The sequence below is a fragment of the Cuculus canorus genome, chromosome 3 (assembly GCF_017976375.1).
Source record: "Cuculus canorus isolate bCucCan1 chromosome 3, bCucCan1.pri, whole genome shotgun sequence".
Lineage (NCBI taxonomy): Eukaryota > Metazoa > Chordata > Aves > Cuculiformes > Cuculidae > Cuculus > Cuculus canorus.
In genome coordinates this window covers 96,325,594-96,348,507 of record NC_071403.1, presented here as the reverse complement: position 1 = coordinate 96,348,507, position 22,914 = coordinate 96,325,594, and the positions used below count along the sequence as shown (strand labels likewise).

Here is a 22,914-nt window from a genome sequence, read left to right as displayed (position 1 = left end):
AAAGTATAAAGCAGTACTCTGGCAGTATAAGATCAGAGGCAGTAATTACAGGAGGAAAGCAATGCTAGAGCACACATACATGCACAAACACAGCAGTCCCAAATTTAAGTTCTTTGTTTTTCTCCACCCATGCTGTCTTCTGGGAAGCAGCTTCTTTCACTGCCCATTTACCCAAATTAATCAAACTCTTCAGCTATCTGCAGTATTACCTTAAAGACTGGGCCTACAAACCCCTATCTCAACCCCTCTCCCAAGACCTACCCAGTCAGTACAATATGTTTGTGTTTTGTATGGGATATCTGTCAACACCCAAAAAGCTATAATACATCAAAACTTTACAGGAAACAGCACTTCTAATTCATGTGCAGCTGCCACATGTTTTCCCAGATTCCTTCCCCACCTCTCTTCACTTCTGACTCTATCTCATATTAAATTTCTGCTGAAGAGAGATCACAGCCTTGATGCGGCTTACAGAACAGCTGTAGGAAGGAAACCACATAACTACTATCAGGACAGTATTTATGTCACCAACACTGATTTACTTATGTTTGTGCAGGCTGTGCAAAGCTAGAAAGTTACTTCTGCTCCTGACCAACCCTACCACAGATACTCCTGCAATGCATCAGGAGAGGATGAGCTTCACAGGACACTGCTGTCTTTCTCAGCTGGAGGCAAACAGTTTGAGAAGTGTGGCTGCACTCAGGTTCCTTTATCTTCCCTGCTTTTCTGAATGTCTTATGCACTGGCCACTGAACTACTGAACTGTACATTTCACTGTGCTGTGGACCTTTGCAATCATGCTAGTGCTCCATGTACTGAACCATTCATACCTTTCTGCTATAGTTACCTGCAGCAAGATATTTTCCATTTTAACCCAACGTGGTAATGGCTGAGAGCATTTTCTCCATGTCTGGCTGCCCAGTGATGCAACCTAATGATCCCATAAAACAGTAGTCTTCTCTCCAAGCTTCTGTATTATTGAAGTCTGTGTACGAATAAAAGAAAACTCCATCCTGGGTCTGAACTACATCCTCATGAAGGGAGATATCTTTTGTACTGGCATAATTACAAGCAGAGTCTCATACACTGTACAGTACAACAGTCAAACCTGATAAAATCAGCATAGTCAACTGGCCGTGCTTACCTCATGCCCCAGCACGCATTCTTCCTCACATAAGTAAACACCTCAAATTCCCTTTTTAATTCTCTGCTTCGAAGCATCATTCTTCAAATCATGCTCTTTCAGCCACGAAGACTGGAGAACACAAATATTGTTCATCTATTGCACTACAGGTTTGTAACTAGTATGAAGAAACAACCATCTTAAACATGCACTGTGTAAGATTCTGGTTTTTTGGAACCAGTCAAAAAAGAAGTTTAAGAGTTTGAAAAGGAAAACCAAGAAAACTTAATTTCAATGTCAGGTTCTATTTCTCTGCCTTAAGACCTGTTCCGCATTTTGTCCACCCACACACACCCCAGCATGAAAGCAAAAGAAGCAAAGGAAACTCAATAGCTACATGTTTACATCTCACAACTGTCAGTGCATTTACCAACAGACCAACAGGAGCCAAAAAAGTGGATAGTCAGCTGTACTGCACTTAAAGGACAACCCGCCATCAACTGGAAAACAGGAGCATCCATGGTAGCTTCAAGTTGTACCCCAGGAGATGCTTCACAGTGTCATACAGATCTCTGCGCCACAGATACTGTTGTTCCTGTACTTCCAAACGAACTGGAGAAGTTTTGATTATTTGTCTATTGCAGTTTTCACAAGGAGTATGCAATCTTCTCTTATATGAGCAAGAAAAAAAAAAAAAAATCTGACCCACCTGCCTCTCCCCTTTTCCGCATTTTTTCCAGAAAGTTCCCCTTATAGTCACACAGCATATTCCAGTGCCATTCCCAGCCTGTACTGTGGAGTCAGCATGCTCAGGTACCTCTTAGAAAAGTATGCCACTGCAGGCAGCACGTGGAAAAAAACAGAAGGAACTAGAAGACTGTGTACAGTCACAGGAAGATGGCCTCATCGGGATCATGGAGACATGGTGGGATGGTTCACACAATCGAAGCCCTACAACAGATGGATACAGGCCCTTCAGAAGGGGCAGGCTGGGAGAGTGAGGAAGGAGACTTGCTCTTTATTTCAGAGAGAAGTTGGATGTATTGAGCTCTGCCTGCAGATGGTTTAGGAGCCAGTCAAGAACTTATGGGTCATGATTAGTGGGTAGATCAACAGGGGTGCCATTGTAGTGAGTATCTGTAGTGGCAACTATTTGCATTTTAGCAGAACTTCAAGCTCAAGTTAAGACTGATGCTCTGTTGAGAGGCAGGTCCATCCCCAGCTGCCTGCACAAAGTCTAAATGCATAAGAAGGAAAAAGAAGGGAAAATAGGGTATAGAAGGTAACACCCAGGTTAACACCTCAGCTGGGTAAGTGACTCAGCTCGCACTACAGGGCAATAGCAACTGAATGCTGATGCCTCTTCCAGACAGCTTCTCTCACAGCTTCCTGTAACTTATGTTTATTATACACATGAAGGCTCAAAGCAGCTTTAGACATTGTTTGCGATGTGTGACCAGGTCAGAATAGTATAACAAGCCAAAGGTGGCACATAGCTAGGTCTTCTCCTTTTAGCTGCCCACAGTTAGTGTACCAGCTACATGACACAGTGGATTGCTCGAAGTAATTTGCCTATTTGGTAATTCCTCTATGATTTTCCTGGGAGGTTGCTAACTTCACGTGGAACAAGGCTCCCTTCCAGAAAAACTCACATTTTCTCCTCCTACATTCTTTTGCCATTATCCCACCATAACCCTGCAGTCACCTTACTTGCAAAGAGTGTGAGAAAGCCAGTTCCTGGAAATTTTAATTTTGGCATACTTAATGCCTGATAAAATTCATTTTATAATTTTCCCAGTTATTTGAAGAATGGATTTTATGAAAAAAGAATAACTAGAATATATTTGCATCTTTGCAATACAGGAAATCATGCTCCTTTCCCCTCCTTCTGCACTGAAACTCACCAAACTTATGAGAAGCTTGAAGTCAAACAAATGTTTAAGGAATAAGAAGTTCAGGGAATTACAGCTGATAATAACTTCTCTCTTTAAACACAAAGGGGCAGAACAGGGCAAGTTAAATACCTTTTCCAGTTACTTGTTTCTTTATAAGTTCTCTCTGTGCAAGAAGTAATAAACACTCAAACAAACAAAAAACAAAGAACAGGTTGAAGCTACTAATGGTGGATGGCAAATCTCAGAGCAGTGACAAGCCCAAAAATGAAAGTCTATGCCAAGAAATGAGAGAAAAGTAGGACAAAGGAACTGGTGAGCCATTATGGGAAAGAGAGCTAGAAATGGGAAAATGGCCACATCAGATTTAAGGTGCACTTCGAATCATAGAATCATTGAGGTTGGAAAAGACTTCTAAGATCGAGTCCAACCATCAGCTGAACACCAGCTTACCTACTAAATCATATTCCATGCTTTTTTAATACCTCAAGGAATGTAGTCTCCATCGCTTTCCTGGGCAGCCTGTTTGACCAGTTCACCACTATTTTGGTAAAGAAATTTTTTCTAATATCCAATCTAAACCTCTCCTAGTGCAACTTGAGGCCATTTCCTCCTGTCCTATCACTTCTGTGAACTGTTCTCAGTGGGTATTGTACTATTTCCAACAACACAAAACCATTGCCAAATCTGTGTGTGTGGCGCAAAAGGGTGCAAGCTGTCCAGAGCCATATACACAAAGCGTCACAGTAGACCTGACCATTAGGAAGTAGAATTCCACTCATTTGCCCTTTGAATGTGAAAAATGTAGCAGATTTTTAAAAAGGAACATTAAAATAGAGCTGGTTCAAAATTGGAGCAAGTGTGCTACTTTCTATTTTACAAAAACTGCACTAAAGTACAAACTGTCAATATGTGACACAACTATAATAAATAAGCTTATGGTTTTCAGAACTTACTTAGTGAACTGCCTAGAAGCCCTGAAGACTGTTGAAGATCTGAAAACCCTGGCATTATTTTTCATGTTTATGTAGTAAATTTTAATTTTACCAGAAAATAACTGTCAAAACCCCCTCATTCAAGTTCCATTTCAAAGACAGAAATTATTCCTATTTCCCCCCCTTCGTTTTGGCCTCTGAACACTTAGATGATATTATCAGTCTCCAGCTCCCTCTTATTTTGTAATGAACATCTCTCAGGATGTTTCCATTAACGCTGAAGAACCACTAAACCACGTGGTTCTTCATCCCACTCACCTATGATTATCATGTCACACATTTTTGGTTTTGAGATAGTGGCAGTGGTGGGCAAGGTTTGCCTATTATCTGACCAGAAGAATTACTTCCATGCCACCTGGTACAGTTAGATTTCAAAGAAGAAGTAAAAAAAAAGCATTCCAAATTCATGTTGGTGTGCATAAGAACAATCAGGCTTTAATATCTCAACTATTAAATTCTTTACCATAAGCTACTTAGGATTTTAGACCCTACTGACTGTGAAAACCCTTTGGTTAGAAGAATACATTTCCTACTTTCCTTTCAGGCAAGAGGGTCTATCAAAAAGCTACTTTTCTCCTTCCACGTTTTCTACACCAGTTCCAGAACAGTTGTTGTACTTTGGATAAAAGATACTGACATTTTCACCTGTATTCCACATTTTCTCAGATCGGAATTTCCTCCATCAGGCTGGTTATGATACGATATGATGTGATGTAACATTATGTACTCAGATAGCAAGTTGAGATCTAGAACATTTCAGATCTCAGTTCTGAGAAATAAGCCAAATGTGACCTTCAGCATCATCTACATCCTCTAGATCATTGCTTACCATTTTTATAAACTGACAAATCTTTCTCTGCAATGTAAAAATAGCCAAATGCATTGAAACTCACTGACCTGGCAAGCACAGCTAATCCTCTTTTATTCTCAAGACGTCATGAGATAGCTTATCTAGTGGCTAGGGACACCTCAGGATCTATAAACCACCTACATATTACTGCTAGGTAAGCTATTTCGACATTTTGTAACCTATAGCAGGTAATGATTGGACACATTGCCTTTAAAGCTACTGTTGTTAATCACTACTAATCATTTGTTACCTTTCTTGTTTTAATAAGTTAAGTAAAATTTGATCTCATGTAGTATTCGGAGTTTGGGCTTTTTATGCGGATCGCACTTCATGCTTAGTGCTCTGTACACTCAAATCCTTATGTAAGATTTCTACCCTTCACACAGAGCTGCTGCTTAGCGAAAGACCTCTCAGGACTGCAAAGAGAGATAAATACTTGTCACACTTCTTGTGCACTATTGGTATTTAGCCAATTTCATAGATCCGAATCCAGAATTACAACAAGACAAATCATGCTCTTCTAGGTAATACTTGTGTGCCTCAGTAACTGAAGAATAAAATTATAAACTGAACCTGTACTGCATATGAAAACCCAATGTCTCTTAAAGATTCTTGAAGGTCTTCTTCATATGGAACAAAACACTCGTATATCCCCTGATTCACTCGCCTGAAATATTCCTTTTTACTTTTGTGTGCCCTTTCAGTCTATGTTCTGGATGTAACAGGCCCTTCCCTTTCAAACATTAACTTGAGTTAATGATGCTCTTTCAGGATTTAAAACAAGTCAGTTGCACAGGCTGATGAAAGTTTGAAAGAGCCATTAAATTTCACTGATGTAAATCCACCTATAGGAATAAATATTAGAAATGGCCTAAAGAAAGCAAAATTCTACACTAATAAGCATGTGATATATAAAATATCTGGTGATAAAGTGAGATACCCATTTATTTTCCTTATTCTCCTCATTACTACTAAATAATTCAAGTAAAAAATTTAGAAAGACTGTGCAACAAAGCAGAAAAAAAAAAAAGGCAATTATCGATAACATTACCTTCCAGTACTTAAAGGGGGCCCATAGGAAAGCTGGGGACGGGGTCTTTATCAGGGAGTGGAGGGACAGGATAAGGGGTAGTGTTTTAAGTTTTAAGAGACAGTAGATTTACATTACATATTAGGAAGACATTTTTTACTGTGAGGGTGGTGAGGCACTGGGACAGGTCACTCAGGGAAGTTGTGGATGCCCCATCCCTGAAGGTGTTCAAGGCCGGATTGGATGGGGCTAGTCTGTTGGAAAGTGACCCTGCCGATGGCAGGGGCTTGGAACTAGATGATCTTTAAGGTCCCTTCCAAACCAAACCATTCTATGATCATTCCATGATTACTGTGGTGTGAGCTCTCTCCCACATGCCACAAAACCCGAATCATTAACACTTTCATCTTCTCTGCTGTCAAACAGAACTATTCTTTCTCCGTATGCATATACAGTGCTTTCAAAAGTTGTCCAGTGTCTTGGAGAGTAAGGTTAAGTTCTGCAGGAGACAAGAGATTGTAAGAACCTTGAGAATTAAAAATTTTCAAAAAATCTCACTGTAAAAATTGTTTCAGTTGAATTGGCATGATACTGACAGTGATTTAGAATAAAAATTTCCTGGTACTCTTCTAACAATTAAGTTCTAGTATGTTAGTGGGAAGGGCCATTCCCTAGATCCATTAATCTGAAGTACAATCTGAAATTTTTGAAGTCATTAAGGCAAGATGGCACATCATGAGGCGATTCATCAGGCAAATATATGTGATATAGCTCTGGAATTTTTATCTTCTTCCCCCCCAACCAAAAGCACACGGGCAATCTACCCTTGCCACTTGCAGACTGCATTTTGCAGGAAATGTAATAGCAATAATTTCATTTAGCTTTAATCTGGTCATATACACTTTAAATAACAAGAAAAAGAATATTGCTTACTCACTTTTGCATAATAAGAAATAGCATGTCACACAGAGTTAGTTTCTATTTCCCCAAAGCAGGCTAGGAAACAAAGTACCACCACATTAATATACACACGAAAAATGTTTTATTTCTTCTATAAATATTGCTTTGAAGTGTGTTGTAGTAAGGAGATGACTAACCCCATATGAACGGGGCACTCCTCATATAGCCATGGTCGTTAGCTCAGACAGATTTATTACAGCATTAGCACTGGTGTTGTGAACCTGAAATCCTTCCAGTCCATCTTAGCCTGCAGACGATGTTTTTTGTAGGAGTTCACTATTTACACAGTTGTCACCTAAAGCCTGCCCTTTTGCTGGCTTTGACACTGGTGTTTTATATCTCAGTAGAAGCAATCCTTAAAAAACCTGCAAGCCTTGGACATCCTTATTCAAAGAGGAGGCAACTTTTAAGAACTACAGTTTACAGTTCGGAGCTTGCTATGTTGTGAAGTCTGTCAGCACTGACCGCAACCCTCCAGCATGCCCCATCTGCACTGAATATCAATGATGTAACTCTGCCCAGGCCAGATACTTCAGCTCATCGGTGGGTCTGAAAATGCTACAACGACCTGATGCAGTCCCATGCTTACTAATGAGAGATACCGATGCGCTTCACTGAAAAATACATCCCTTAGGACTCAGCTGTCTGAAGAATTGCTTATATAGCCAAAAAGCCTAGAACAATGTTGTCTAGCAATTTTTTTTTTCATCACATTGACTTTGGGGTTTTGACAGAGGTTTTTTGTTGTGGTTTTTTTGGGGGGTTGGAAGTTTTTTTCTTTGAAATTGGGGATTTTTTTGATTTTCTTGCTCGATTCTTTTACTGTTTTACTCATTCTTTATTTAGCAAGAAAAAATGGAGTATTTTCACATTTAGAGATAACCAGGATGAATTCTGACCCACTAGCCAAACCTTTCCTTTAACCTTCAGAGGAACTCTATTCAGATTTTCTGCTGACCCTTCCTCCTTGCTGAAACTTAGTGTAGGTGAGAAACATATCCATGACACTTCTGGTGGTTCATTCTAATGGAGAAAGCAACAGAGCAAAATAACATTCAGAAATCCCAAACAGTTGCTTAACAACGACAGTAACACACCAGCTCTTCAAGTATCGCGACTAGCTTCAAACAATGAGTAATAAAGCACAGCAGAGGGGGGTGAGGGAACACAACTGGAAAGACTGTTCCTACTTACTACAAAGAAAAAAAATTAAAATAAATCCATGCCTTTAAATTAGGAATTACTAGCTTGAGTAGTGTTGCTACTGGCTAAAACAGGAATGAAAAGCAATGCCGAATTATAAGCCACGTGGAAAGCATGCCAACAGCAACCTCCGACGCTAGTAAGAAGTCTGTGGCATCAAAGAGATTTTTGTCATCTTGCCAGGGTTGTTGACAAAGAGCAGGTATCCAAGAGACCACTTCAGCAAGGCAAGGTTTCTTTTTCCTTTCTCAGCATGTCCCCAAATCAAAACATCACATTTGCAATAATCATGAACACAGAAAAAGGTGCTTTTGGTTTGAAGTCTCATAGGCCTTTATGCTCAATCCCTGAATGATAATTCTCAGCAGTTTCAGGCCACCAACCTCCAGCAAAACCTACTTCAACATGTTCCTACCCCCATCCCTTAAAAGCGCTACTAGGGATACACATGCTTCTCTTATGATTAGATATGTGCTTGGTAAGTACGCACACAGCATGGCTACACCCATTCGCTCTAACGACTGATGAACTGCATTACGAGGGGAAAATCAAGCCTCAGGAACATCATCAACCATGGTGCTGCAATGCATCTGTATTTTGCTCAGGTATTTTCATAACAGCAGTCTAGTTTTTATCAGTTCCCGGCTATCTTTGTTCACAAGAGCCTCTGAACCCTTCCTGCTCTGCTTCACCAAAGCACACTACTCCTCTGAGAGGCTGTGAAGAAGCAACACTGACCCATGTGTCACAATACCAAGGTTTTCGTATACTTCAGAAAAATGGTCACATTACTAAGGCAGATTTCTGTTCCTTTCTCACTTTCAGCAAGTGTTGTAAATAAAAGTACTTAATCACGTTTTCAAATTTACTTTCATTCCTGCTTTTATGTCTAATGACAAAGAAGTTATTTACAAACAAAGCTAACAAAGCTGAGACAGCTACTCCACACTCCTGGGATCTGTGTTTACCCTAATCAGAGACAACACTGAAGTGCTGCAGGACAGCGCGATGCTTATGTTGCACAAGGTCAGTGAAGAACAGTGGGTTTGGTCTCTGGTCTGTTTTAATTAATGAACTTTGTGGCTGAAAATTTATTACAGTATGTGCGTATGCGTGCCCTCGAGAATGACCTTTTAACTCCTACTTACTTTCTTTTTCCACAACCCCTCTCACTGTCTGGTCTAATTATAGTGTCCACAGGGGAATTTATGATTTAGTTTAGCATTCAAACATTTGCCTTTTCCTCAGTGAACTTCACACTTTGGATGAGCCAAGTGCTGTATTTCCAGCAAGTACTTCAACAAGGAGAATTTAGCGTGAACGGGCACCAAAAGTTTGAGATCTTTCAGCGCAACTGAGAACACTGACAAAAGGCTCCTGAAATGATAGATTTTGCTCAGATGCTCAAAATCCAGATAAGCAAGCATCCATCAGTACTCTGGAATGTTAAAAGTGGAAAATGCAAAGCATTTTTAGAACTGTTCATCCCTACTTCACCTGCACAGCTAGGGAATTGCTGACACAGTGCCCAGATATGAAAACTGCAAATGAAAGTCCTTAGATTTCTGCTGTTGCTTAGGAAAAATAAACAATACGCAACCCAACCTGACAGCTTCACTGAACAAGATATACGAGAACTGTTATTTTGAGGCATATATCTCCATGGGGAAGAAACTAAAAACTGAAACAGCTTCCCCCTCACCCCCAGTATGAAAAATGGAAAATACATGTCTTTCCACGAACCCAGACAGACAGTGGTTTTAAAACTGGCTTTTTCAGCCTCTCTGAAAGATCTGTCTGTAAGCACATTCTCTATTAATTAGCATTTTGGTGGCCATCTGTGAAAAGTGATAAGCAAATACGTTTTGATTAATTTAAAATGAAGCTGAGGGGTTAATTGCTTTTACTTTCAGTAGTAAAACTCATACTCCTCTCTATATATACACATTTACCCTCAGTAAAGTGTGGCAAAAACATGCAGGTCAGTTCATTTGACAGATGTGGAGACAGTTTGGTTTACAAAACTATGATTCACCATACGTTCAGGAAAAGCAGCTACATAAGAATATGAAGTGCATATCACAAGCATCAAGCCTCCACAGAACAGAAATCCTTAAGAGCAGTCTCTGGATACTTCATCTCTAAATAATTTGTTCTTCTCAAATAGATGTGCATTATTTGAGGTCAAGAATCAAAAGCGTTTTTCCCCTACACATGTCCCTCTTCAGTGGAGCTGCCCAATGGACCATACATCCCCAGGGCTACACAATGAGTATGCTGCAGTCCCTCGTAGATCTAATTAGGAGTTGCACGTATTCGTGTCAAAATAACCAACAGTAAATCTCTTTCTTTCTGAAAACTGTAGTCACAATGAGGTCAGTAGGACAGTGTGTGCAGTCAAGCAGTGACCAGGGCCGCTGAGACCAAGCCATGCTTTCATGCTCTTTGTCCCAAGTGTAAAACCAACCAAACCAGCTAGCCCCAAAGGCTCAATACTCACACATAGTTGATTCACCTCAATCATCCCTTCCCAGCATATACGACTTACCCACATTTCCTTCATACACCTTAAACTTTTTACTAGACTAACATCTGCACTCAACTCAGCCAAAACTCCCACTGGCACAGGATAGTTTCACTAATATATCTCTGAATTTTTAATTAAAAGTTACCTGGATTTACTATTTACCACAGTGAAAGACTGAATAAAAAGGAAAATGGAAGTGGCCTTCCCTGCTTTTTTAAGCAGCTATGTGACATTATAGCAAAGTCCTATTACTAGTGGTCAACGGATCTACAAAGAGTTAATATAACACATGCATTTCTGCCACAGGATCAGCTTTACAGAGGGAGTAAGCAGTGAGCAGAAGGGACTATATCAGTGGCTGGGCAGCAGAGAAAACCACATCTTGTCTTACGAAAGATGGAACTTAATTACAAAGTATTAATTCCATCATTCTGTGCATAATCATACTAAACACACACGAAAGGACAGTAGTTATAAACTGCTTCTGATTTCAAATACCTGTAATACTCTGAGCCCTTCTGACACAAACATCCTCTTCGGATGTCACTATAGTCCTATGCTGACTGTATCACACGCCTTTCAATCAGTTTGCCAGTGGAGGAAACAGCAATATACATCTTAAAATCATTTGCTTACATAGTAACGCCTCTCTTGCAACAGAGAAGCTCAACAGACAACGCTCTTTAAGACTAAAGAAAAAGTATTGCTGCTATTCACAATTGCTGCTATTTTCTTCCCAGAAACTATTCAAGACACTAAGCCAGTAAGCCAAGCAAACCAAAACAAAATGAAAAACTCAGTTTTCTAGAAACAAGGAACAGAAAGCCTGCAAAACTGCACCACCTGGCAATGCTCCTCAGGGCAGTACATACCATGTCCAGCCTTCCCCAGATACAAGAATTTTGCAAAATCAAACCTAGTCTATTAAAAATAATTCTAGAGTATCAAACATGAAGGAAAAAACCCACGTATTTTCTCCTTTTAAACATGACAACACACGTGCTCTCTGCATGTACACACATATGCTACGTATAAATAAATAATATATATACATGCATATATTTTTAAGTTCACCAGGCAGAAGACTGCATGCTTTTAAAAAGTATATTATTCCTTTCCTTCCACTTCATGCCAACATCTGCACTCAAGGGAAGCAGTTCTTGGGTGCCCGTACCAAACCATGGCTGCACAGCTCATGAAGCAAACTTAAGACCACTGACACCAAAAATCAGAGGGAGGGTGCAAATGCAGTGGTATGACCCTAAGCTGGATCCAGGAACGAGCAAGCACTATACTGTTGTAATCTCTTGGTCAGCCACCAGTGGGAGGCAACTGCTTAAAGCAGGACCTGCACCCTAACTTTCTGTAGGGTGGCCACACAGAGCCCATACAAGGAAGGTAGGGATCACAGACATTTTCACATACGTTGACCACCATTTCCATTTCAAGAAAATTCAGTTTCTTTTACAAATAAAGAGAATATCAAAATTTCAAAAGTGATCTTGCTAACAAAATTGTGACTGTAAGCTTAGCTGCCCACAGTTTTCTTTAACAAGCTACTAGGTTTTCTTATTACAGCACTTATTGCTATTCAAAAAGAGCAGAAGATAAAACGCACAAAGAGAAGAAGATGCTATCATTTTCTTTCAGCTCATCCAAATTTGTCCCCATCAGGCTAGTGGAAGTTTTAGTATTTATTCAGAGGAGGTTAATTGGCTGAAGGGGAGCAAATTTACCCTCTCATTAAAAATCTCCAGCTTAAAAGTAAAATCTTGCAGGGATCACTTTGCAATATTAATGCTGGCTGTTATACATTTGTCCCCAAATACCGTAGTGGCAGTTTTGGAGTCTCAAAACCAATATTGTCAATACATTGTCTTACTTAACTAAACAAAAACCAAAGAAAAAGTGACAGTTTTATTTCCACTTAATACAGAAAAGGCTGCAAACTTACTTATTTCTCTGGACTATTTAAACATATAGGTATGTATTTTTGTCTGGACTATACCTGGCCACTTCAAAACCAAGATAAATTCACACAGTTCTTAAAGACTAATCCTCTAGCAGGGAAGAAATTAATGGAGTGATATGTTTAAGGTTGGACTCAGCAAATCCCACCTATCTTCAATTGGAGTTTTAGATAGTCAAACAATTAGGCTCTCTCTGCAGCCTCCATCGAAAGAAAATTACATTCCCTGTGCTACTGAAAGATAGCAGTAGCTTTTGAGAATGCATCACTAGATGGGTGCTAAAATAAATGCAGTGTCAAAGGCGAAGTACAAATGAGAAATCATATACCCTTTCCTTTTAGTAGTGGGCAGTAATACATTAGCAGAATTTTATTTGAAATTACTTATTTCTGATGCTTTGGACATCCACAGCCCTTGTCCATCCCAGGCGCAAATCTATGTGATCTGACATCTGGAAAATGAGGACCATAACCAGAACATGTAGCCACCAACCGTGATATAAGTGAGTAGCTCAGCTCATAAAAAACTATACTACTTGGCCAGGGCCAAATATGAATTTCTCTGAGTGACGCACAAAAGCTTTAGCCAGGAAAATTCTTTTCTGTCTCCCACATCTATCCCTGATGCATTTGCTACGAACCTTTCAGGTTCCCAGCAGATCAGACAAAACTATTATAAAATAGCCCTAGTTCAAGCTCAGACGAATGTTTGAGAACTTAATTCTACAAACAAAATAGTGTTATTTTAACATAAAAATTAATGGTGGAAGAATGTCTATCAACAATTTGGCTTTAAATAGCTGCAAACTAAACAAATTCACTTTGTTCCTCCCATCCTGAGGAATGACCACAGTTCAAAACCTCAGTATGTTAAAACAAACCAATACCCTACAAAATCCAGAGGTAAACTCAAACACTGATTACTTAGTTGCCATTCCCACAAATGCATATTGTGAATAGTCCTAACGGTTTCCAAGTAGTTCTTCACAGGATAAAGGTGCTGAGACACACAGCAAGTTAGAGTTAGAAATGGGAGGTCCATAAGCCCAAATAAAAAAAAAAAAAAAAAGATTGTTTCCCTCAACTGTGATTGCATTCATGAGATTTAAAATTGCCAAAGCACTATTTTTTACAATTTGCTAAAATTAAAGTTCATTTTAGAATTCAGAGCAGATATCTAATAACAACATTAATCTTCCATCAATTCAATTTCTTTGCACCACATTTTCATATGAAGAGTTTGGAAAGGTACAATTCCAAAATATCCCCATGTACATCCTTGATTTTAGGAAGGTTATGTTTATTCAGTATTCATAGTACCACATAATCATACTGAATACTAGATATTCTTGTCTAGCTAGCATCATAAGCATAGCCCAATGAACAAGCCAAAGGTCAGAATATTACCTACTAAACAGGTACCTTCAGCAAGAAATACGTTTGGAAGCCTGTTGTGACCGCACTTCTACATTGCCTAATGCACAGTCTCATGAGGACAGTGTAATAGTCTCCAAGTTTTATATAAATGTCCCTTCTACTACATGAGTGCTTTATTAGGATGATGGGACTTTTAGCAGTGGAAAAAGCTAGAAGAACAAAATTAACAACTTTCATAGCTAAAATATCCCAATCCTTATATGATCAAGAATACTTGTCTTTATACTTTTCCTCACTGACCTTCAGCCTGCTTAGCACTGCACACGTAATCTCAGTACATGATTTCACCATTGCTGTAAAATGACACATCAGAATCAAAGCTTCCCATTTCTATAATAACGGGCACTGTGCTGCTAATTGGGTTTCATTATATATTTAGCTTTCATTTTCTGCTTAGCAAGGATTGGCTTTTTCTTCCTCTAGAAGTAATATTATTGTACAGAAACTTCTCCCTCTCTCTCCATATAATGAAATGCTCTTCCATGTACAAAGTAGATTTTTTTTTCCTTATTTTGGTTCAAATTCCATCCTTATCTAGAAAACCACAACCAAGCTGAACAGTGGCCACAGTATTGTTCTTAACTCCAAGTAGCTCTGAAGGCACTTGCAGTGCAGATTTGCATTGAAGTGATACAACATGGCCAAAAGCTGGATAGCTTAACAGTATGAATCCCTTGAAACAAGGAAACATGAGCCAGAGGTGCCCAAGGCCAGTTATCATCCTGGTTGCTTTAGGATCTGACTGTATGTTCAGCCTGCAGCTGTGTTTACAGCTCCTAGAGAGCCACTGTTCTCTTGCCTTTGCAAGATGCTCCTGGACCTCCTCCCACCCCACTCATTAACTCACTTGTACAATATATACAGCACTCAAACATACAAAGATTTTGCCACATACCAAATGGAGGCACAAAGGCTGTCTGTACTGTCTCTGGCATACTAATTTTTAATACTTCAGGCTTTACACACTTTATGGTTTTCTTACAAGTGAACATTGAAAGGATATTGAGAGAATATTGCTTCAAAAATGACTGAATTTTTGGTAGTCACAGCAATACTCCCACTTGTGATTTTAAAACTAACTGGTAAGAAAGTGTGTAATAACTATACTGCCATCAAAACTATTTTAAGCTGCATAATATTTTACACAATTCCAGATGTCCTTACGATATCAGCATTCATGATACACAACTCTTTGGCATTGTGTGTGTGTGAGAATCTCTAATACTCACAGCCAATCATCATCATAGCAACCGCAAAGATCTTCTCCCCATCTGTAGTTGGAGCAATGTTCCCAAATCCAACGCTGGTGAGGCTGGTCATCGTAAAATACAATGAGGAAATGTAGACTGAATCCTTGCTTGGTCCGCCTTCCCATTTTCCAAAGCCTGATGTGTTAAAGTGGTAAGGTGTTCCTATTGACACCCCCAGCTGATAAAGCCAGCTCTCAGTTCGGATTGTGTTTGTATCCTCATCAATAACTTCATAGTCTCCTATGCTGTACCAAATGCAGGCCAACCAGTGTGCTGCAAGACCAAAGACACACACCAGCAGAACCAGGACTGCTGCGCCGTACTCGATGTAGTGGTCCAACTTCCGAGCTACACGACCTAGCCGAAGTAGCCTGACCACTTTAAGTGAACTGAAGAGGCTACTGATGCCCTAGAAGGATAAAGCACAGTGATTGTTAGAATTTAATATTAAAGCAAAAATATTCATAACTGCAGTTTCCTAAGACACGAGGTGATGCATAACAAATACATAGTCATCAGATAACACCTGAAAAGAGAGATTATGAAACATGGAAAACTTAGTAATCCTTTTCAGGGAGGGAGATATGCACTCTTGCCTTCACTTACATTTTGTGGATTGCTCTCTGATCTCCCCTTTCAGATTATTTGAACAGGTCTACAAATTTGTAAAGATTTCAAATGGGACGTTATTCACTGGTCATCTAGTTGTGCAAGTAGACTGTCCCTGAGCATCCTGATCCAACTTTAGGCTGACTGAAAATAAATGTGGAAGCCACTGGCCATTAAACTATACAGATGTAATAATGAGAGGAACATAACCAGAGACTTATAGAATTCACTCCAGCATCTGAAGTCATGAACTTCTTATAGCTATTCCTGACCTCCTTATGATTGTGGGCAACTCAAGTCCTCTTATGTCACAGATATAACACAGTTTGCAGTATTTAGCTCAGACAAACCAAGAAGATAAATAAGGAAGGCCAAAAGATACTGGAAGTATCTGATGATTTGTAATTTTTCAGCGTAACAACGCATTTCCTATGACTTTATTGTGATATGAGAATTCATGCACTGATAATCAGTTCTCTGACATTTCTCACATGGATTACACAAAGCTTAACTATTTCAACTGTCTCGCTGTCTAATCCCCACAACATGTTCTTTTTATGACAGCTTTGTTATCAATGTATTGTTTCTGCACTGATACTAATATGGCTCCCATAAAACAGAATAAAGCCAGCATGCAGGATTTTGTATTGTCAACTTTAAGATAGATTGGCAATTCCATGCACAAGAAGTTAAATAAAAAAAAAAATTCAAAGTCATTTGGGGCATAAGAAGACCTGAATAGCCTTTCATAAAAATATTTTCTTTTTTTTTTTTCTACTCTGTCTTATCAAGAGTGTTTCATACATTGAAGTCTGATTAAAATTTAAGCAGACTGGTTTAATGGATATTTCTGGAAACGCATAATTGCATACTTCTGGTCACCAGCCTTTACTGGAAGTTTGTTTATTCCTGCATAAATACAACTGCTTCAGTATCTTAGGCTGGTTCAATGTACTCGAAGAGATGTTTTATTAAATAATTACATAAAGCATATTGACTCGTTCCCCAGGACTGCAGCAATGTATTTTCCCTTTATTTCATGAATTTGTCATGATTATATTGACTCATTTTCAGAGACAGATGTAATTTGTTACCTGGGAACACACTATCAATTTCTATTAAGTATTTGGACAAGATCTAACACAGCTGGAGGAGGGGAGTAAAAAGAAAGAACAAAAAGATAAATAAGCATCCTTCCTTTAAAGCAGAGATATTTGCAGAGATCTAGAAGTGAACAAGTGATCTATTCTCTTCATGATTATCTGCGTCAAACTCCTCAAGTCACTGACACAAAAATTCCTTCACAAGTAAAAGTTAATTTCCATTTCCCATTCATTCTATATCTGGCTTTGTTTCATAAACGACGGAGCAAAGCCTTGATGTCAATTCAGAGACTACAAGACACAAGGCATAAGGTTTTCACTTCCAGGCGAGGGAAAACAGGTACTGCTGGACATTCAACACAGAGAGGAAAAGGAAAGGGGAAAACACAATGAACCTTATAACACGATAACCATTTTTTAGAACTGGATATGCAAGTTCCAGAATGACAAGCACGTGTAGTTTCTACATTCTGTATCGACATTCTGACATAACAACACAGCCTTCTGTCCATTTTCCTCAGGACCCATGCCCATTTCCCTCTTCCCTCTTTACAAACTTTTACATTTATGTTACGAGAGGTCTCCAGTGATGGCCTGTCTTTAGCTTTAGTCTCAAAACCTTAAGTTACACAGCGCTTACAAGTCAGGGCAGGAAATTTTTCCATCCTAACACTCTACAAAACAGGGGTATTTTTGCTCAAAATTAATGGTGCAAAACTTGCTCTTAAAACCTATCAGTAGGATTTTAAAAAACTAAATGCTGTTTGTCAGTAAAACTCCTATTAAAGACAAAACTAGTAATGATTCAGGAAGGACTTAAATGTTTGGCATTTGGTTAATTCTTCATTGGAAAAAAAAAAGTCAAATATTAGAAATACTTGGCGGGGGTGGAAATCAAGGAAGGGGGAATTTAAAAAGTTAGATATGAAAAATAAGAATATAAAATAAAATATCTGAAATTAAATTTAAAACATTTAAGGCAAACTACTTTGCTTTCAGAGTACTTTTATCCTAATTTCCACTATGAAATTCATAAAAAAAATCTTATACATATATTTAAAGTGTGATAGAACTGCAGTATTTGAGGGAAAGTCATCCTCCCAAATTCCAACCAGAGACAGAGAGTTTTAGGCTTTTGTATAATACAACAAGCACTCGATTATTTACAGAAAATACAAACTTGATTTGGCTGCTTTGAAAGGATGCATTTAATATTTAAATTGGTAACAATATTTCACCTGACTACATTGCCAATAAGTTTCTAAAAGTTCAGAAAAAGCTAAAAAAAGAATCATTTCTTTTTTTTTCAGCATTAACAGTACTTTCTATTTGATTTCCCCAGAGGAAAGAATTTGTCTGTTCTAAGTGGATCAATATCAAGAGGAAGAAATGCCCAGGGAAATAATTATTCATAAAACTCTCTTAAAAATTTCTAAGTGACAGAATTTCTAATGGGTATAAACAATGGAAACTTAATAGACTGTTCCACAGATGATACAGGAGAAAAAAATCAGATCATTCTCCAATACTTTAAAACAGCACTTTTTGTCACTAATTTGAGCAAGTAACATTTTAATACTCACATGAATAGATCTGCTGGATTCAAAATTGACATTTTTAGACTACCACTTTCCAAAATAGAACTGTACTTTTAGATTACTGTCCATCCAAATGCTCTCATCAGTACAGATCATTTTTTGCTTTTATCATAAAGATGGCTCCACGATGTCACACCAAAGAGCTTGAACTCAATTTACTCCCCTTGATGCATGTCCCACTCTCTTAGCTCTGCTACTCCTATAACCTTTGAGACGCAAATTAAGAGACACACAGAGGTCCATTTGCCCAAAGGAAATGGATGAAACCTCAGTTCATAAAGAGCTAGAAATTGCACTATGCATCCCAAACTGGCACCTCAGATGCTCTGCTGTGAAGGATCACCATAAGAAATGTCTGTGTGACAGTCAGGGAAAAAAAAAAAGATTAAGTACTATCCCACAAAGTTCTACCTGCACCTGATTCACTCAGACATGCTTCTAACTATCCATACTCCATCCAACAGAAATGTTTCCCTGGGAGTATGCAGAAGCTAAGATATCTGTTCTATGGCCAGGGCAGACATACAGCACACTTTTACTGTATTTCGTTACAGAGAGCCCTTTTGCGCAGCGCTTACTTAAATAAAAAGAGCACTTGCTATGCAGGACTTAGTCAAATATGGGAGAAAATGCCGAATTTCGCACAAACTTATATTGTTTCAAGTAACTGAATAAAACTAAATAAAGAATCTACTGCTGATACCTGCATACAGTTGTTGATAAAGATATAATATGTTGGCAGGTTTAATTTCATTGCCTGTGATGGCAGATGCATAAAAATGGAAGAATCTGTAGTGAGTCGCCTCCAAACCTAAGAGCAACCTCAAAGTGCTGAGCCAGAAGAAATAACTCTGTATTCACTGATTGAGCAAACCTGAATGTCAAAAGTCCTTAAAACAAGAAATACAACCACTTCCCTTTCTTCTCCTCCTATGCATCTTTGCAGAGTGAAACTGCACCTCAAACACAAAAGAAAAATAGATGAGTCTCGGCCCTAGAGGAAACCAGGACCCACATTTTATCTTCAAAGAGAACACTTTGCAAGTTTGTCCATGAAATACTGCCAAAAGTAAATTTTGTCATTATTAGACCTACTCACTAGATACCACACACATTTACGCTGATTTTCTTTTCTATCTCCTTGTTTTCTGCAAGACATTACCTGGTGTTAGTGCACCCCTTGTCTCACACTAGTATCTCTGTCATGTAAGTAACCATTTTTCCTAACATAGGATCCAGGATCTCCATAGAATCATAGAATTGTTTGGGTTGGAAGGGACCTTAGAGATCATCCATAGTTCCAACCCCCCTGTCATGGGCAGGGAAGCTTCCCACTAGATCAGGCAACCCAAGGCCCCATCCAACCTGGCCTTGAACACCTCCAGGGATTGGGCATCCATAACTTCCCTGGGCAACCTGTGCCAGTGCCTCACCCCCTTTGTCATGAAGAATTTCTTCCTAATGTCTAATCTAAATCATCACCCTTCCAGTTTAAAGCCATTCCCCCTCATCCTAGCACTACACACCCATTTAAAAAGTTCCTTCTCAGCATTCTTCAAAGCCCTCTCTAAGTACTGGAAGGCTGCCATAAGATCTCCTCTGAGCCTTCTCTTCTCCAGGCTGAACAACCTCAACTCTGTCAGCCTGTCCTCATAAAAGAGGTGCTCCAGCCTTCTGATCATCTTCGTGGCACCCCTCTGGACTAGTTCCACAGTTCTATGTCCCTCTTATCTTGGGGATTCCACCTCAACACAGTACTCCAGGTGGGGTGTCACAAGAGCGGAATAAAGAGGGAGTATCACCTCTCTTGACGTGCTAGCAAGACTTGTCTCGATACAGCCCAGGATATGGCTGGCCTTCCGGGCTGCAAGTGCACCCTGCTGGCTCATGTCGAGCTTCTCATCAACCAGCACTCCCAAGTCCTTCTCCATAGGGCTACTCCCAATCACGTCATCCCCCCAGCCTACTCTCAAATCAAGGATTGCCACGCCTCAGGTGCGGGACCTTGTACTTGGCCTTGTTGATCCTCATGTCCATGTTTTGGCTGTAGCTTTGCATCAGAAAACGTACAATTTGTGCCATTACTTCCATATCCATAAAAAGAGATAGAGAAAAGACACTATGAAGAAGTACTTTGTGAAGTGTTTTGAAAACATTAGGGCTGTAAGCAGAGTAATTATTAGTTACATGTGTCATTATGGTCCTCAAGAACAGTAAATGTGGACACTACAGTCCTAGAACGCTGTACAAATAAAACACAGTTTCTGTTGTTCATCTGCCTTGCAAAATTAAATTCAACTCAATTCATCGAATAATAAAATTCCACCTAGAAAAAAAAACCAAATTGTTTCAAGAACAGCAATAAAAATTAATTACAGTCAAAAAAAACATAAGAATTAATTCATTTTCCCTTCCAAACAATATGTAGGATGAAAAACTTCAGAAAAGAGCTAAAATGCATCCCACCTCCTACAGCTGTAGTAGCACTAGCACTTTAGCAATAGATACAATTTGCATGACAGTATTCACATTTGAGGCCATTCCTTTCCATGTGCACAGAAAGAGAATGCACTTAACCTAAGAATTAAGATTTTTTTTCTAGGAAAGAATTTTTTTTTTTTTTATTTTCAGAGGAAGAACAGGATAAAGATAGCACATAAGTAGTCTGAAGAAATACTACTTTCCACAGCATCAAATAAAAAATTTACCCTGACAGGCAGCAACCTGCTTCCCAATGTTTCCGATTCAAAGAAGTCCCAGAAGCTTTTTACTTATCTCGAAGAGGAAAAACACCCAAGTAAGATTTAGTGTTACTAGCATCTAATACCACTCCATCTTTCCAATTCTAATCCAATTCTTCCTATGAAACAGACTATAAAGCAACCATTTAGCTACTCAAATAAATACTGTTTGCCATCTCATCTGACTTTCTGCCTCAGATCGATACAAATATGCTGAATAGGGGAAAAAGAACAGAGTAACATATCCCCCTCTCTGAAACATGCTTCCTTTTATATGCAGTGTAAGCATCACTCCAACAGCAGCTTTTTGAAATAATTCAGAATCTAATATATTCAATTAGCTCTCCTTCTTGGACAAAGGCTATCACCATACATTATCATTGAAAATGTAATTCAGTGTTTTAATTCTTCTGGCCTTATACAGATCGAATAGCTTACGTAGACTATTATTCTCTCCTTAACAGTATGACAAATCATGTCATGTTTTTCAAAGCTATGAAGAAATAGCCCTGAAACCCAGTAACCCCCTTACTTATCCGTGACTTAGCAAAAAGTCTAATCTGAACATTAGTAGTGCAGAAGAGGAGTTAATTGGCATCTTAACAGCCACAGCGGAAGCTATGGAGTAAGTGTTGGGCTGGGACACAGCAAAGCATCTTCCTCTGGTATTCTCTTTTGGGAGGGGCTATCTGTCAGCAATGCAGATGTCTGAGCCACCAAGGTGTATGAACCTGGGGGAGACCAGGGAAGGAAGCAGAATTTAAATGAACTTAAGCAGTTCATTTAAACACCTTATATAGGCTTAAAGCAGAGAAAAGAATTTAACTCTGAATGGGTTAAATGGAGTAAGAGCTCTGCAGCACCTATATACAACTTCAACATAATGTGGAAAAAAAAGAGGATTTATAGGGAAAAGGCAGCCTTCCCCTTCAGAGGGCAGCATAAAAGAGGCACTTCATTAGTAGAATGGACATTGGGTTTTTAAGGAGGGAAGTTAAAGAATCCTCTATTTGATTAAAAAAAATAAGCAGGGGGAGTACACAAAAAGAGAGACACTCTGAATCAAATACTCAAGAGACTGTGAACAGTAAGCGCTTCTTTGCCTACCTGGCTTATATCTTGTCAGTCCAATTTACCCCAGGAATCTGCTTTACCCCATTTGCATTTCCTCAAATACGCCTTCTACCTACTTTCCTGCTAAGGACTAGAGGCCATGCTGCAGTACAGAGGCCCCTATACAAGTCAGACATGCAGCCGTGCTCCTCTATGACCACCTTTCCTTTCTTTTGCTCTCCCCTTCTTCAACAGGTCAAGGAAACCAAGCTCCTTCTGAAGCTCCCAATACCAGCTAGGAGCCATATCAACAACCCCCCTAGCCTTACTCTAAGGGTCTCTTGCAGGTTACAGCCCAGAACACTCACCTCCCTTGGGCTTTGCCCTGTTTCTCAGGGGTGTCTCGCAACACGACACCCAAGCAAGTAAACCTCCACCATCACACCACACAACCCATGGCCTGTGCTCCAGTCCTCCAGCCCTCTCACTGCCCAACCTGAGTACCGTAACTCAATTGCTTGATTCTGCCCCACGAGCACCAGTAAGAAGTCACATAGTCCAGGGGGTGTCACTG

The 22,914-nt window shown here is 39.3% G+C and overlaps 1 protein-coding gene across 3 annotated transcripts in view; it reads right to left on the bottom strand.

Moving 5' to 3' along the window:
* KCNH1 (potassium voltage-gated channel subfamily H member 1) overlaps nt 1-22,914 on the bottom strand; it is a 204,900-nt gene that overhangs the window by 120,026 nt on the left and 61,960 nt on the right. For all 3 annotated transcript variants that reach the window (XM_054062837.1, XM_054062838.1, XM_054062836.1), the window contains one exon: nt 15,216-15,645. In XM_054062837.1, coding sequence (XP_053918812.1) covers nt 15,216-15,645 — 430 coding nt within the window. The remainder of the gene's footprint in view (nt 1-15,215; nt 15,646-22,914) is intronic.